Genomic DNA, 17,503 nt, shown 5'->3' on the forward strand with positions numbered 1-17,503 from the left:
GGCTTTTTTTGTTCATGCTTTCCTTTGCCTTGTAGAAGCTTTTTAGTCTGATGTAGACTCATTTGTTTTTTTCTTTTGTTTCCCTTGCTTGTGTAGACATGGTATTCTAAATGATACTGCAAAGGCCAATGTCAGAGTGTACTGCCTATATTTTCCTCTAGGAGTTTTATGGTTTCAGATCTTACATTCAAGTCGTTAATCCATTTTGAGTTAATTTTTCTGTATGGTGTAGAATAATGGTCTCCTTTATTGTTTTGCATGTGGCTATTCAGTTTTCCCAAGACCATTTATTGAAGAGACTCTCCTTTCTCCATTGTATGTTCTTGGCTCCTTTATTGAAGATTAGCTGTCCATAGATATGTGGTTTTATTTCTAGACTTTCAATTCTGTTTCATTGATGTGTGTCTGTTTTGCTGCCAGTACCATACTGTTTTGATTACAATAGTTTTGTAGCATATTTTGAAGTCAGGGATTGTGATGCCTCCAGCTTTGTTCCTTTTTCTCACGATTGCTTTGGCTATTTGGAGTCTTTTGTTGTTCCACATAAATTTTAGGATTCTTTGTTCGGTTTCTGTGAAGAAATGTTATTGGGATGCTGATTGGGATTGCAGTGAATCTGCAGATTGCTTTAGGTAGTATGGACATTTTAACTATGTTTATTCTTCCAATCTGTGAGCATGGGATATCTTTCCGTTTGTTTATGTCTTCTTCAATTTCTTTCAATAATGTCTTATACTTTTCAGTGTATAGGTCTTTCACCTCCTTGGTTAAATTTATTCCTAGATATTTTATTCTTTTTGCTGTGATTGTAAATGGGATTGTATTCTTGACTTATCTTTCTGCTAGTTCATTATTAGTATATAGAAATGAAACTGATTTTTCTATGTTGATTTTGTAACCTGCAACTTTGCTGTAGTTGTTGATTATTTCTAATAGTGTTCTGGTGGATCCTTTAGGGTTTTCTAAATATAGAATCATGTCATCTGCAAACAGTGAGAGTTTTACTTCTTCCTTTCCAATTTGGATACCTTTCATTTCTTTTTCTTGCCTAATTGCTCTGTCCAAAACCTCCAGTATTACGGTGAATAAGAGGGGTGAGAGTGGGCACCCTTCTCTTGTTCCTATTGTCAGAGGGATAGCTTTCTGTTTTCCACCATTAAGTATGATGTTGGCTGTGGGTTTGTCATATATAGCTTTTATTATGTTGAGGTACTTTCCTTATATACCTATTTTACTGAGTTTTTTTTTTTTTATCATAAATGGATATTAGATCTTGTCAAGTGCTTTCTCTGCATCTATTGAGATGACCATGTGATTTTTATTCCTCATTTTGTTAATGTGGTGTATCACATTCATTGACTTGAGGATGTTGAATGATCCCTGCATCCCTGGAATAAATTCCACTTGATCATGGTGTATGATCCTTTTAATGTATTGCTGTATTTGATTTGCTAATATTTTGTTGGAGAATTTGCATCTATGTTCATCAGTGATATTGGCCTGTAATTTTCCTTTTCTGTGTTGTCCTTGTCTGGTTTCAGTATCAACGTAATGTTGGCCTCATAGAAAGAGTTAGGAAGTGTTCTATCTAATTCAATATTTTTGAATACTTAGAGGATGGGTATTAAATCTTCTTTGAATGTTTGGCAGAATTCTCCAGAGAATCCATCTGGTCCTGGACTTCTGTTTTTTGAGAGCTTTTCAATGTCTTTACTTGTGATTGGTCTATTCAGATTCTCTGTTTCTTCTTGATTCAGTTTTGGGAGGTTGTATGATTCTAAGAATTTACCCATTTCTTCTAGATTTTCCAATTTGTTGGCATATAGTTTTTCATAGTGTCTTCATATAATCCTTTGTTTTTCTGTGGTATCCGTTATAATTTCCCCTTTTTCATTTCTAATTTTATTTATTTGAGCCTTTTCTCTTTTTTTCTTAGTGAGTCTGGTTAAGGATTCATATCTTCTCAAAGAACCAGCTTTTAGTTTCATTGACACTTTCTACTGCTTTTTTTTTTAAAAGATTTTATTTTTTTCCTTTTTCTCCCCAAAGCCCTGCGATACATAGTTGTATATTCTTCATTGTGGGTCCTTCTAGTTGTGGCATGTGGGATGTTGCCTCAGCGTAGTTTGATGAGCAGTGCCATGTCCGCGCCCAGGATGTGAACCAACGAAACATTGGGCCGCCTGCAGCAGAGCGTGCGAACTTAACCACTCGGCCACGGGGCCAGCCACTCTATTGCTTTTTTAGTCTCTATTTCATTTATTTCTGCACTGATTTTTATTATTTTCCTCCTTCTGCTGTTTGGGCCTTGTCTGTTCTTTTTCTAGTTCTGTTAAGTGTAGTTTAAGATTACTTGACAGTGGCGGACTCCATGGCCGAGTGGTTATGTTTGCACGCTCCGCTTTGGTGTCCCAGGGTTTTGCCAGTTCAGATCCTGGGTGCAGACATGGCACCACTCATCAGGCCATGATGAGGCAGCATCCCCCATGCCACAACTAGAAGGACCCACAACTAAAATATATAACTATGTACTGGGGGAACTTGGGGAGAAAAAGCAATAAAATAAAATAAAAAAGATTATTTGAGATTTTTGTTTATTGAGGTAGGCCTGTATTGTTACAAATTTCCCTCTTATGACTGCTTTTGCTGCATTCCATAAGAGTTAGTATGTTCTGTTTTCATTTTCATTTGTCTCCAGGTATTTTTTGATATCTTCTTTGACTTCTTCCTTGATCCAATGGTTGTTCAGTAGCATGCTGTTTAGTCTCCAGATATTCATGACTTTCCTAGCTTACGTTCTCTTGGTGCAAGGTTACTTGTATCATTATATACTGCCCCTCTTTGTCACCCATTGCCTTTTTTATCTTGAAGTCTTATTTGATACAAACATGGCAACACCTGCTTTCTTTTGTTTGCCATTAGCTTGGAGTATGGTCTTCCATCCTTTTATTCTGAGCCTGTTTGTCTTTAGAGCTAGCTGAGATGTGTTTCCCAGAGGCAGTGTATTGTTGGGTCTTGTTTTCTAATCTGTCCAGCCACTCTTTGTCTTTTGAATGGAGACTTCAATCCGTTTACATTTAGAGTGATTACTGATATATGAGGGCTTAACACTGCCATTTTCTCTCTTGTTTTCCTGTTGTTCTGTATGTCCGTTGTTTCGCTTCTTTTCTATTTCCAACACTGCCATTTCATTTTCATGGTTTTCTGTGGACGTTTCCTCAGTTTTCTCTTTTTTTATGAATTGTGGCTCTGCTCTGATTTTTTATTTAGCAGTTACCATGAGGTTTGTATAAAAGATTTCATAGATGAGACAGTCCGTTTAACAGACTTATTCTTTTTGATTACATAAAGATATTTGAACATATCGCTTGCCCCCAAAATGTAACTACACAGGTAGCTGAATAAAAGTGCTCCTCAAAACTGAAATACCTCCCACTCCTATTTCCTGTTAACACCACCACTTATCCACAAAAAGCAGATGTACCTTTCCCCTAGAGCCCACATCCTATTTTGCCAAAGAGTCTTGATCACTTTGCTTCTCTACACAGTATCTTAAATCCAACCACCACTCTACATTCCCACTGCTACTGCCTTAGTTCGTATCTGTATTTCCTGCTTGGACTACCATGTGGCCAAACTAGTCTTTTCTGCCTCCATTCCTTTTTTAAAATCCATTTTCCATTATGCCTCTAGAGTGTTTTTACTAAAAATAAGTTGAATAAGTTTTCAACCTTCTTCATCTATTCAATAATTGCTTTGCTTATTCAGTTGCTTCCCATCATCTACAGTGATTTTTCAAAATATATTCCTAAAAGACTCAAGACTCAATAGAACTGTCTGAGTCCCCAAGGGTAATAAGGCAGAAGATAGATGGATAAGGTTCTCTTGTCATTCCTATGCTCTAACCTTCAACCAAATTCCTTAATTTCTTTACAGGTTTGCGTAAGTTTCTGGTGGAAAAGACTTCCCTAACTCAAGGTCTTCATTATTTTGCTCCTAGCTATCTCATTACATTCAACTTACTATTACTGCTTTTCACAAGTCCTATACATCCTGCCATTGGGAAGTCTTCAGTCTGCCGAATTAGAGATGTTGTTCCATGCCTTTATTCTTTGAACAGCTATTTCTTCCACCTGTAATTCTATTCTCTCCATGCCTTAGGAAACCTTGAAGCAATCTCAGCTTAGAGACGACAAAAACATAAAATCCCCCAGGCAGTTTCTCGTCTCCTTCTCTGTTCTTCTGGCATTTTTTACGCTCCATTACTACTTCTGCCGCTCTTTAACTTTTTTCATCATTTACAAACACCTGTGCCCTTGGACAAGTAACTTAACCTCTCTGAGGCCTTGGTTTCCTCATCTGTAATATGAGGATAAGTAAGTATAATACCTAGCTCACAAAGATATTGGGAAGGTTAAATGTGATAATACATGAGATGGCTTAAAAGAGTGCTTAGCACATCAGATTGATTCAAATGTTAGATATAACTATTATTACTAATAATACTACCACTACTCCTCTATGTGGGTCAATTAAACTGGGAGCTCTGAAGGATTATTTTTCTACCCCTAGCATATAGCTCATAGTAAAAACTCAATCTACCTTCTATAATACGCAATGAATATGAGCATTCATTATGCTCACATTAAAAATATTTGTTACCTAGTGCCTTCAGCTACTTCTTTTTGCAAAAGATATCATTTAATATGAAATTTCTAATTTCCTTAGAGTATGCCTTTTGCAGCAAATTAAAGTTTACTATTTATTTAGAAAAGGCAATTTCCTTTTACCTAATACATTTTAAAAGATTTATCTAATTAACCCACTGTGATGGTTAATTGTATGTGCCAAGTTAGCTGGGCCACAGGGCCTAGGTATGTGGTCAAGCATTATTCTGTATGTTTCTGTGACAGTGTTTTTGGATGAGATTAACATTTAAATCTGTGGACTTTTAGTAAAGCAGATTTCCCTCCTTAATGTGGATGGGCCAATGCATGCAATTAGTTGAAGCCCTGGATTGAACAACAGACTGACCTCCCCCTAAGCAAGGAAGAATTCTGCAGAAGACAACCTTCAAACTTGAACTGCAACATTGGCTCTTTTTTGGGTCTCCAGCCTGCCAGCCCACCCTGCAGATTTCGGCCTTCCAGCCTCCATATTCACATAAGCCAATTCCTTAAAATAAATCTCTCTTTGTCTCTCTCTATATAGACTAATACATCCACCTACAGTATATATGAAATTAAGTTACAGACCAGGCTATAACCATTGAAAGGAAAAAAAGTCTTTATTTGGAAAGTTTAGAATTAAAAATATATATTATGCGTGTATATATAGTTATATAGATATTATATATAAAATATATATACACAAAAATTTTATTTACCAGAGAATCAAGAATCCCTAAAGTTTCCTTTTTGTTTCCTTTATTCCCTTTGATAATATCCTATTATCTATAGAGAGTAAGAAAATAGAAAGAGGATAAATTATTGCAGTTTTATTTTAACTTTCAAAATTACTTTTTTCATATGCTTGAGACAAAATTTAAATCATGTATATGAGTACAAAGATGAACATTGGTCCTTTAAACACTGACAAAAGCCAGTTACAATATATATTTTTAAACCAAGTTTTCTATTTTTACAACATAGTGAAAAACTATGTTCATAAAAAAGTACACAGGAAAATAAAATAATGATTTCAGTGTTCCCTTTTCAAAGATATGGCTCTGAAGGTATGTGTTAATATCATTTAAAAAATCCATATAAAAGGCAACAAATAGATTTATAATAACACTTTCCTTCAGTTAACAGTTAATCCATTGTGATTTATAGAAGTTCCATGAAGGGTCATCACTTAAGGAACTCTCCTGGTTACAATTACAACCAAATTTTGAACATTTGGTCAAAGAAGCAGGAAAATGCCAAGTCCTGCCACAATGAATAGAAATAAGTAACCTACAAGGTAGTATACTATAGATGAAGACAATCTTAACTAAGGTCCAAATGGTTTGGTCAAATGGTTCCTTACTCTCATTAAAGAAAAGTCTTTACTGCTGAGGACACTGGGTCTCTGGAGTTGATTTGGAGGACACATATAGAATTGGGTGTGATTTCTTACAAGTTTCCTTTTCCAATTTGCTTGCAGTTTCTTTCCCTTCTTTAACTTCTGTTTGACTCCTTGATTCAGCAGCTAACCTACAGGCATTAAAGCATCCACTCTGAATTCAAATGTGGTTATGAAAAATTAAAGAAGAAACAACACTCTAGCATAATGGGCCTCTAATGAGACATGGTGATTTTTCTTTATGTGTATGACGAAAAAAATTATAGTTGACTTCAACACCGTTAAGAAAACTAAGTCACTGCCTCTCTAAAAGAATCTTTTTATACCAATAGACAAATTTTTGAATGTCTAAAGAAATATCTTTAAGGTTGATACAAGGTCATGATGAAGCCTACATTAAAGAATCAAAATATAATGATAAATACACCTAATAAAAAAATGTAAATGCTAGAGGACTATTTTAATGTTAACATGACATACAAAAGACAAACACAACATAAAAATAACAGGGAATCCTGAGCTGCATGAAAAGATGTCTATTTATCTCAAAAAAGGAAAAAAAACCTCAAATTGAGTTTCAAATAGCAGAATAATAATTTTAGAAAAACCAACAGTGGAGAGATATTTTAAAAGGTCTATGTTTTATAGCAAGAGCATAAATTAAATTTATAAAGCATGCATAGTGAAGTTCCCAATAAAGCCCATATTTATTGTTACAATATTTTCATAGGATTGTGTGTCTAAGTTAATCATGCAGAGAGCAAAAGGTTGGAAACATCTTAAGTTAGCAGATGGACTCACACAGACACACAAAAACAAATGTTTTGTGGTATTTTATTTGGTTTGTTTAACTAACAAGACAAAAAATTCCAACATGCTACTTAATTTGAGTCAAATAAGTAGCTACATACATTTGCTTAAGTAATTTTTATCAAGCAAAAAAAGGCAGAAAAAGAAGTGAAGACAACACAGATAGCAAGGTTTGCACTGATTAATTCTGGAAATCCACCTCCAGAAATATACAATCGTCAAGCGCACTTATACAATGAATCACATATATACAAGCATAACCTGTTAAATTCATTTCAAAATACTTAGAACCATGTGTGTGCATCACCTATCATTCATTTAAAGTTACTTTTTCCTTGAGAAGATCAAGCTTTTATTTTATGTGACTTATAGGTTATAATGTTATCATATAAAAATTCAAGGAATGGAGTAATAAATTACTCCTCTCATTAATAATAACAGCAGCTAACATTGTTGAAGTGCCTTCATTGTTGAGTACTACATTTAGTAGCACTGAAGACTTAAAGAGAAATCAGATAAAACATAAAAGAAAGCCCTTTTACTAAGATGGGCTATGTCTTACTATTTCAGCTCAAACGCACACTTAGTAAAATGTCTCATTCTGTACTCCTCCATCTAAGGGTGATGAAGCCCTAGCAGCACTTTCAAGATCTCCTTTCACAGAAGACAATACAAGTATTTTCACATCAATATGCTTAATTTTTTAAATGTCTAAAGATATTTATTTTAAATGCATCTATCATTCCATTGAATAAAGACATCCTTTAGCTTTTATCATCTTTTTTTACCTTCTCCATTTTCCTCATTCACTTTTTTCCCCACTCTTGGTCCTGCTGCACACACCCAGAACCTCTTATTCCACGTTAGCCTCAGCCCCTGTTACCTACCTTTCCCTTCTACTCACTTTCTCTTACTTTCTGACCTATTATTTTAACTTTTTTTAAAAGATAAGACCCTTAAAACATTGATTCCTACAGACATAAATGTCTAAAACTTCCTCTTTTAGTCACAAACTCAAATACGCAGAAACTAGAGGCCTTGAAGTTTTGGTGTAAAATGACAATAAATTACCTTCGATATTTTAAAATGTCAAAATAGGTATCAAAGCCCATTCTTGAAGACTTAGGAGGAACAATTTTAAAAGTCATAACAAATTTCACCTAACAGTTTTCTAGAAGCTGAAATTTCTTAGACTACTAGAAAGCCCTTTTAGGAGGCAAGTTAATTTGTCTTTCATGGCCACTCTTGAACCAGGAAAAAAATAACAGTACATTTATTCAAACCAAAACATTCAGGGATGTACTAGACTGTGATACTTCTGTTTCATGAAACAGAAAAGTATAACTTTTAAAAATAATTCCCTTATTCAGGAGTCCTTTCCCCTTGCAATCATTTTAGTCTTTCTTAAAGTTTTAGAAAAGTTGAAGGTAGGCAGATGAAATTGGGGAATTACACTGCATGCAATACTAAGAAAATAGATAAAGAAACAGATAGCACAGTTCATGCAGCGAAAGAGAAGAGATGGAGAGGTCTGCTGGTTGCCTTGAAGAAAAGAGGACACTGACCTGGGAGAGTTAGGGGTGTTTCCACTTCTTTCACTTAAGGCTTCAGAGTCAGCTGGAACTCCTATAAGTTTCACACATTTCTTTGCCTTTGTTGGCTGAATATCCATGGGCAGATTTTTGTGAGGAGAGAGAATGACTCCTGGTCTGTTTTCAGAATCTATCTTTTCTAACTGCAAGTTGTTATCTTCTAAGTTATTTGGACAGGAGTGTGACTCCTCTTTCTGAGGTGATAATCTATAAACTTCTTCCCCAATGGCACTGTTGGCACATACATCGTTAGGGGTCGTAATATCCACAGGAAGTACCTCACGCCTCTTTTTGAGTACAGGCACTTCAATTTTCTCTGAGAATAAAAACCATTAAACACATATCCAGTCAATAAATCAAAGACACAATATAAAGAGGTAGAACTAGTTACAGATTCTTTTTCCCATTCTTTTAAAACCCACTCATCTCCTTATTGAAACATATTGTTTCTTTTATCCTTTTTCATGGACTCCATTAACTATATCTTTTAAAGGTTCTCTGGCTATAAGTTTTTCCTTGGGAACTCAATATATTTGGCTCTATGAATGAACACAAATGTTCTCTTCTGGTATTATGACAAAAGCTGCACAGGGCTTTATAAGATCTCAGCATAGAGATGAGGGATGAGGTGGCAAAGAGTCGAGAAATCCAGGTACAAATCTTAGTACTAGCACATTGTAGCTCAGTGACCTTGGGGAGTGCTTAACCTCTCTGAGCTTTCTTTTCTTTATCTGTAAAATGAGGATTAAAAGTACCCACTTCACTCGATATTGTGTGTTTTACAGGTTAAATGAAAAGAACAGATAAAGTTCTCTGAATATGGTGATTTGTGCCTAACAGCTTGTAAAATATACTTAAAATCTGAATACTTCCACCATGGATACCTCCCCAGTTCAAACCATATTATGTCTCACTGCTGACTACTGCAATAGTCTTCTACCCCATTGCCTAACATTATATCATTTCATCTCCTATGCAGGTCCATATACACAGTTACTGAATTAATTGCTCTAATACCTTTTCCCTATCCCCATACCTATGTGTGTCCTTCATTTTAATAATCAAAATGTTAGTGAAGTTGGAGAAACCACGGTTGGACAGGGGGTTGGTGGTCCAACTCTACACTGTTGTTTTTAAATCATTATTTTCCGTTTCTCTTGCACTGCTCCTTTGAAAACCACATAATCTAGATTCACTAAACTTCCTCTTGTCTCTTTGCTGTGTTCAATTCAGCAGACCTTTAAAATTCATAATGGATGATTCTTAATCAGGAAACCCTATGAGAATCAGGGAAGAGAAAAAGACTGAGAGAAGGAGAAGCCTTTTTAAACTATAAAAAAATCCTTATTATTGCGGACAACCTCCCTGCCATCATTGAGAATCACTTTGGATTCACTGAGGCAATAATGAAGAGTCTTAGGCATGTGAACAGTGAAAATCTATAACCTAAAACACATAATGATACTTTTTTTTGGTCTAAGAATGATCACATTCTTAGACTTTTTTACCTTCGGCCTTTTACTTGTTAAGTTACGTACAGTAAAATCACTCTCTTTAGTGAACAGGAGGCAGAGCCTGTATGGTTAAGCTACTTTCTATCTCAGTGATTAGACTTGCTAGTTGTCCTCTCATATCTGTCCTACTATTATTCCTTAATAATACAATCCTCAAGATTTAGTTGGGAACATGGCCCCTGAGAATCAAGGCTGTATTCCTCAGCTTTTCTTAAAGGCAGGTGAGGCCACATGATTAAATTCTGCTCAAGGAGATGTATGGTGACGAACAGCACAAATGAAGCCTAGAGCCTGACACTTTGACCAATCCTGAAATGCCTCCTCCAGACTTTTATTAGGGACCAATAAATACCTATCTCATTTAAGTCTCCATTATTTTAGGTTTTCTATAAACAATTTAATTAATATAGCTCCCAAACATGAGTTGCCTCAACAAGAGTGAACTCTTTAGTATTACATAAGATGCTGCAACCTGAAATGTAAAAGCATCAAACATCAAGGTTCAGATACTATACAGACATGCAAAAAGAATACCTATTATATTCATGCACACCCAGTACCCAGTTCTCTTTGAATTGTCCTATATATTCTGTAGCAGTAAATTTCTTTTATTAAATATAAATATATAATGACAGATTAGTTTGTAACAGGATTTGCATAAAGCTGTGATAAGAAAAAAATTTATAAGATTTCTCAGTTTCCCACAATTTGAAAGATAAAACATATGAAACATACACACCTTCAGGTTCATACTTCAGTTTTAACTCATCTAGTCTAGCTCTTAGTTTCATATTTTCACTTTGGGAAAGCTGGAGGCATCTTTCATTTGCGAAAAGTTTGCGCTCAATATCCAGAGCCCGTTGGCTCTCAAATAAGGCTTTCATTCGCTGTATAGACAATTCCCCTTTAGTGCTTTCATTTTCTTTGCTATATTAATGAAAAAGGAGAACCAAAGAATATTAAAATAACGTATAATATAAATGTAGTTGTTAGTGCAAATCTTTTATTATATATTTGAACTCTTAGTTTAATATATATTTCCTTGGGGTTTCTAGTAACAAACAGTAAAAAAAATAAGCTTTAACAATAGCACTTTCAAATAAAAAAAATCTCGTGCATTCTTCAAAGGAAATAGACTAAGGGGGAGACTATTCTTCCCACATTTATGCATGTGTAAATAAATTCCCTTAAGTTTTACACTATGTGATACTTATTCTTGAAAAATTTAGATTATAACAACATTTTCTACATTAAAGTTCTTTTCACTTACCAATATAAAAAGCTAAATACAAAGAAATAAAAACAACTATTCATTGAAAGTATTTTTTCTTCAATAATCAACACTATTTATATCTTGAATACATTTCATTTGCTACACAAAGATATTTTTGTTGCCTTTCTTTCCCAGAATTTTCCTCTGGTAATTTTAAAACAAAAAATTACAGTCACTAATACTACTTATAAAACAAGTCAAAAGAGTCTGCATCTTTCTATCCACCCAACACTTACTTTAAGTTGTCAAGCTTTATCTGAAGTAAATCTGTGTAATAGGTGTTATCTTCTAGAGCACCAGAGTTGGCTGAAGACTTAGATTCCATACTTTCATATAAACTCTAAAGAAAACAACAATTGTTATTTCTTAAAATAAGTAACAAATTGGTTAGCATATGTTTATCATTAATAATATCAGCTATCACTTAATGTTTATCATATGGCAGGCACTGTGCTTAGTACTATCCACTTAACTCCTTTACCTTCTGAAGTAGGTGCAAGAATGAGCATTCCTCTCTTACAGACGAAGGAACTGGCTCAAGATGCCACAAGCAAGTAAACTGAGAAGAGAGAATGTGAGCCCAGATCTGTCTCCAAAGCTTCTGCTCCTAACTACACCTGTATCCTCTGGTTTCCCTCTCCTGGCTTTTAAAATGGAAGAAATAAATACTGGACTTTGTGACAAAGTCATAAATTAGAAAAATATGAGAGTGGAGATCCCTAAAGTTAATTGTACAGAATCTGTGTACAATTTCTCTGGGGGGGGGAATGTAAATCTGTTCAAAAACTTGTAAACAATTTCAGAGACTGCAGCTTAAAACCCTGATCTAAAGCCATAATTTTCAAAGTATAGCACTGAACCCACTGGTGGGCCACATGCCTGACGATGCACTACAAATTTAATCAAAATTGCAGTCCTTTCAACAGTTATTATAAGGGAAAGAAATAAAGTTACATAAACAAAATTTTATGGCACACTAATGGGTAAAACTCAGAATGCCTAAGAGGTTATTAACATTTACAAAAATTTGTCATTTATAAATTTTAATCAGTTCTTTTGTTAGTGAGAAGATAACTGTGCTCCCTAAGTTAATTCAGAAATTTAATATAATCCTAATAAAAATACCAACAAGCTTTTCTTGGAGCTAGACAAGATGTTCATAGAGAAAATCAAACATGCAGTAGCCAGGAAAACACTGAGAAAGAAAAGCTATGGTGGGGGACGAGCCCTACCAGACAAAAAATACTATACAACTTCTATAATTAATACAGTGTGGTACTGACATGCAGATAAGTAGACTCATGGAATAGAATGGAAAATCCAAAAACAGACTCAAGCACGCATGTCAGTTTGAAACATGATAAAGGTGGCATCTTAAATCACTGGAGCCAAGATTGACTTTTTAATAAATGATGCTGGGACAACCAGCTAATTATTTGAAAAAGATAAAAGCAGATTCATATTTCACACCATACAAAAGAATAAACTTCAACAGAGCTCAGTCTCTAAATGCGAAAAGTGAAACCATACAAGTACTAGTAGAAAACACGGTTTAATTCCTCTATACACACACACACACACATACAAATACACATTTAAAATGTTCAACCTCATTCATTACTAGATAAATACAAATTAAAACTATACTGAGATACCATTTCTCATCTGTCAGACTTGCAAACATTTAAAAAGACAACACATTCCATTGGTGAGGCTATGGAGAAATAAGTACTCTGATATATCGCTAGTGGGAATGCAAATTGGTACAAGCCATATGGAGGAGTTTGGGAATATCTAACAAAACTACGTACACATTTACTTTTGACCCCACAACTGTACTGTAGGAATTATCCCTGATGATACATCTACAATAATAAGAAAATGCATACATAAGCAAAATGTGCTTTGCAGCACTGCATGCAATTGCAAAATACTGGAAATAACCTAAATACCTGGACACAGGAGAGTGGGTGAGAATTTGTACAATGGAATTCTTTGTTGCTGTAAATAAGAATTAGGAAGATCTCTATAAACTTGAGTTGAAGTGATTTCCAGGATACAGTTAAATGAAAAAAGGACAGTGTAAAAGACTATCTGTGTTATGCTACACTTTGTCTTAAAAAAAGAGGAAGTAAAGCATACATAGAGTCGCTCATTTTTGCAAAAAGAAACACAGCATGAGTAAACCAGAAACAAATATAATCGGCTACCTACAAGGGGAGGAGGTGTGGCAACAGGGTAATAGGGATGGGGAAGAGGGATACTTCTCTGAGTACATCTTTTTTATAGTTCCGACTTTTAGAACCATGTTAATATTTCACATACTGAAAAAAATAAATAAATTCAAGAAGGATGGATGGAGGGCAACAAAATGAAGTAGAAACAAAAATAAACAAATCTAACTATATTTCAGATCAATAACATACTCATACCCCAGGGAGGAGGGGGAAGAAAAATCCCAAACAACCCAAGTAACTTTTAAACACAGTATTTTGACTATGTATACCCTCAGGCTAAAAACAAAAAGAACTGCAAACAAATCCTGAACTCTCGTGAGTAGGATAATTCCAAAACTATATGCATTCCAAGGTTGAGTAAATAAGCAAATATATTGAGGACAATAAGTGCCGGGTTTTTCACTGTTGGAAAACAGGGTAGGCAATGAACCCTGTGGTACTCGATTCAAACTGGAGTTATCAGTACGAAATCAAGGTTTTGTTGTTTGTGTGTATGTATATATGTACATACATATACTCATACATACCTAAATATACACACAAAACATTGATAAACACACACACAACACATATATAAATACACTAAATATATGCCCACAGATTCCTAGTTCTGTGTGCTGAGAGGGTCTAGAAGTGATGACACTCCGGTAGCAATAAGTCCATCTCATACTCGACCTTGGTTTCTAAACACCATTCTCCGCTGAAAAGAACCAGTGCTCATGGAGAAATGTTGATTCCAGGGCGGGGGCAGGTGAGCTAGGAATACCTTCTTGTGCCAGAGTAAGAAAGTGCTCCTACTGGCCTAATCTGGGACAATTTATCAGAGTAAATAAAGAAAAGTAGTGGACTATAATCCATAGGATAAAATAAGAATTCATGAGGCTAAACTGATATAAGTAAATGAATGAGGGAGGAGAAAGCTTCTTCTTTCCCATCCATTTACTACTATTGTAACTAATAAATGTAGAAGGAATAGTGGAATTACCATTTGGCAATCATCATAGTAATATCTGTTTCAGACAAGAATCATCAATGGATGTTCAAGTATAAGGAGAAACATACATTTATTTGCTCTAAGTATCTCCTCATAAGAAATTTATTCAATACAGAGCAAAAAATCACAACTTTACAGTAAAGAAACCTGGCAGGCATAACCTTAACTAAGCAATCAGGGTTAATATCACACTAATGGTACAAGTAGACACCACGTGCCACCTGATGTGATGCAGTGAGAAGGGTCCAGTAGTACTCATGTAGCATTCCTGTCAAACGAATACAGCCTGAACCTAATCATGTCACACAAACCCAAATTGAGGGACAATCTACAAATTGGTTGTACTCTTCAAAAATGTCAAGGTCATGAAAGATAAAGCAAGACTGAGGAACTATGCCAGATTAAGGCAGACTAAAGAGACTTGACAATTAAACACAGTATGTGATCGTGGATTGGACCCCAAAAGGAAAGCATTTGGGGTATTTTCATTTTGCTACAAAGGACACTGGTAATTAGTAAACGTAAAAGGCAACTTAGCTAACCCTATGTACCAACGTTAATTTCCTGATTTTGACCATTGTACTATATAAGTAAGAGAATGAACTTCAATAACATTAGGTACAATTTAAGACTAAAGCGCTATCTGGTTTGCAACTTATTCTCAAATGTTTAAGGAAAAAATATATACAGATGGAGAGAGAGACATACAGAAGATAATAAAGCAAATGTCGTAAAACTGACAATTGGAGAATTTGGCTGAAGGGTATATAAGAATAATTTTACAACTCTTCTGGGAGTCTTGAATTTATTTCAAAATTTTTCTAAAAAGTAGTTTATTAAAGACGTGTATGAATTCCAGTTGGTACACAATGTTGGACAATGGGACAAAGCTCCTACTGTGCATCCAATAAAAAATGGAAGCAGACAGCACTGAAAAATAATCAACTACTGATAACACACAAAAGGAGGAACAAATCTTATAGACATAATGTTGAGTGGAATAGAGAAACAGAGGAGTATACACCAAATTATTCCATTTACATGAAGTTCAAAAGTATTTGTACATGTAACGCTGATAAAAAATTAGAAGGTGGTAGTACTCACTTAAAAAGGACATGGCAGAGCTTTTTTGGAGGGTTGGAAATATTCTATATCATGAGCTAAGTGGTAATTACAAGGGAATATATGTATGTTAAAACTCATTGAGTTGTACACTAAAGATAAGGGCACTTTGAGTTATAACTTACATACGAAAACAACAAATATGGGGAGGTTAGTTTAGTTTGGATCTACTAGAAGAAACAACAGTCAAAAACACTGAAAAAAAAAGAAACTAGAAGAAAAAATTAATTTAAATATTAACCAATCTCAACTGAAACTACAAATTAATTACATAAGTTAAAAAATCTATTCAAGTTAAAAGTATTAAAATATTCAAACCAAAATTTGGCTGTTTTTTTAAAGATGTTACACATACCTTAAATTTCTCCAGATTTCTAATTTCACCTAAGAGATGCTTAATTTCACCATTCTTCTGCTCCAACATAGCAAGCAACCGTTCCTGCTGCTCAAATTCAGTTTGAGATCCTTTCATTTGTAGCAATGTGGCAATTTGTAACTAGAAAAAAAAATCACCCCCCCATAAATTTAAGTAGAGGAGAGGAAGATTCTGATAACCATATCTTTTGGTACAATTTACACTTTTTATGAATTTGAACTCATTTTGGAAACTAATTAGCTGTTTCTAATGATTAATAATTTAAAAATATATCAATAAGTTTAGTTATAGACATAACTCTTGAGTACTTGTTTTAACTACTTATGAGTAATATCTGAAGTCCGTAACAATTATTTGTACTTCTGTGAAACATAATTGCATAGCAATCGGAAAGAAGTCAACTAAAATCTAAACCTAACATTCTTTTCCTCCTTCAGAAATTTCTGGAGTTCTAAAAAGTGTCAATTAGTTTAAACATACTTTTAAGTAAAGCAAGCAATGATACGAGATTGCAGGTATGGTTACAAGGAAGAGAGAAAGACGACTTTTAACATTTTTAAGGATCTACTTTTTGTTCTTGCTTGACACTAGAGGCTAGACACATGTAGCCTAAGAAGATTCGGAATACTACTGATGTCTAAAGCCAGTTTGGGATATTATGGGAACACTGGGAGACATGGTAGTAGCCCAACAAACACTGAAAGAAAACAAAGAACAAATGTGAGAAAAGTTACAAAGAAACTCCCAGCAGGGGAGAGCCTCAGTAAACCAGGCAGCACAGTTGAACCCTAGACATAAAAGGCACAGCTATTGTTTATTAAGTCAGCACTTGCTTACTTGCCAGGCACCACGTAAGCATTTTTACTATGCTTTCATTTAACTCCAAGACAATTCTAAGAGGCAGGTTCTAATATCTCTACTTTACAGATGAGGTGACTGATGGTCTGAAAAATTAAAGAACTTGTCCAGGGTCACAAGGCTATCAAGTGACAGAACGAGGATTCAATCCTAAATTCACCTAACTCCAAAGTTTAATTACTGACCTTTCCTATTTTTTTTGGTAAATCTTATCATGTTGAATAAACAGCAGGAAGACTTTCAGTCACCACCTTAGGAGAATTAGGCACAAGAGATCAGGGATGAGAATTCTAAGGGATGGTACAATACTGAACTCTTTCTATCTTCCACATGTTTTTCTGTTGCCATCTGTTTGACTAAAATGATGACCAACAAACCCTTTATGAATTAAATTTTTAATTAAAAGGGCCTATAGGCTTGACTTGAGGAACTGTAAGGGAAGGAAATTCAAATTTCACTCTATAAAAGGGCTTTGTGGGAGAACTGAAGAATGGTGAGAGAGCAAGTTTTAATGGAAGTAGGAACTGTAGGGCTGTGCTCAGAAAGACACCAGGCCGACAGCAGGAAACGAAAACTTTTTTATTAATTTTTTTCCCCACTCCACAAAGAAAGATTTATACCTTTCAGGCAAGGCTAGTGAGTAACTATTAAAAAAAAAAAA

The 17,503-nt window shown here is 34.7% G+C and overlaps 1 protein-coding gene across 11 annotated transcripts in view; it reads right to left on the bottom strand.

Moving 5' to 3' along the window:
- Nucleotides 1–17,503, bottom strand: part of SPDL1 (spindle apparatus coiled-coil protein 1) — a 57,043-nt gene that overhangs the window by 27,262 nt on the left and 12,278 nt on the right. For 4 of the 11 annotated variants that reach the window (XM_070232925.1, XM_070232924.1, XM_001503223.6 and 1 more), the window contains exons 8-12: nt 15,964–16,104; nt 11,492–11,595; nt 10,722–10,909; nt 8,442–8,784; nt 5,269–6,197 (exon numbers count right to left, since the gene is read on the bottom strand). In XM_070232925.1, the coding sequence (XP_070089026.1) occupies nt 6,050–6,197; nt 8,442–8,784; nt 10,722–10,909; nt 11,492–11,595; nt 15,964–16,104 (924 nt within the window). In that variant the 3' untranslated portion in view covers nt 5,269–6,049. Of the gene's footprint in view, nt 1–5,268; nt 6,198–6,884; nt 8,785–10,721; nt 10,910–11,491; nt 11,596–15,963; nt 16,105–17,503 lie in introns of those variants that run through there. The other 7 variants (XM_070232922.1, XM_023617267.2, XM_023617266.2 and 4 more) reach the window with 2 other exon arrangements.

Source organism: Equus caballus, chromosome 14 (genome assembly GCF_041296265.1).
Source record: "Equus caballus isolate H_3958 breed thoroughbred chromosome 14, TB-T2T, whole genome shotgun sequence".
Lineage (NCBI taxonomy): Eukaryota > Metazoa > Chordata > Mammalia > Perissodactyla > Equidae > Equus > Equus caballus.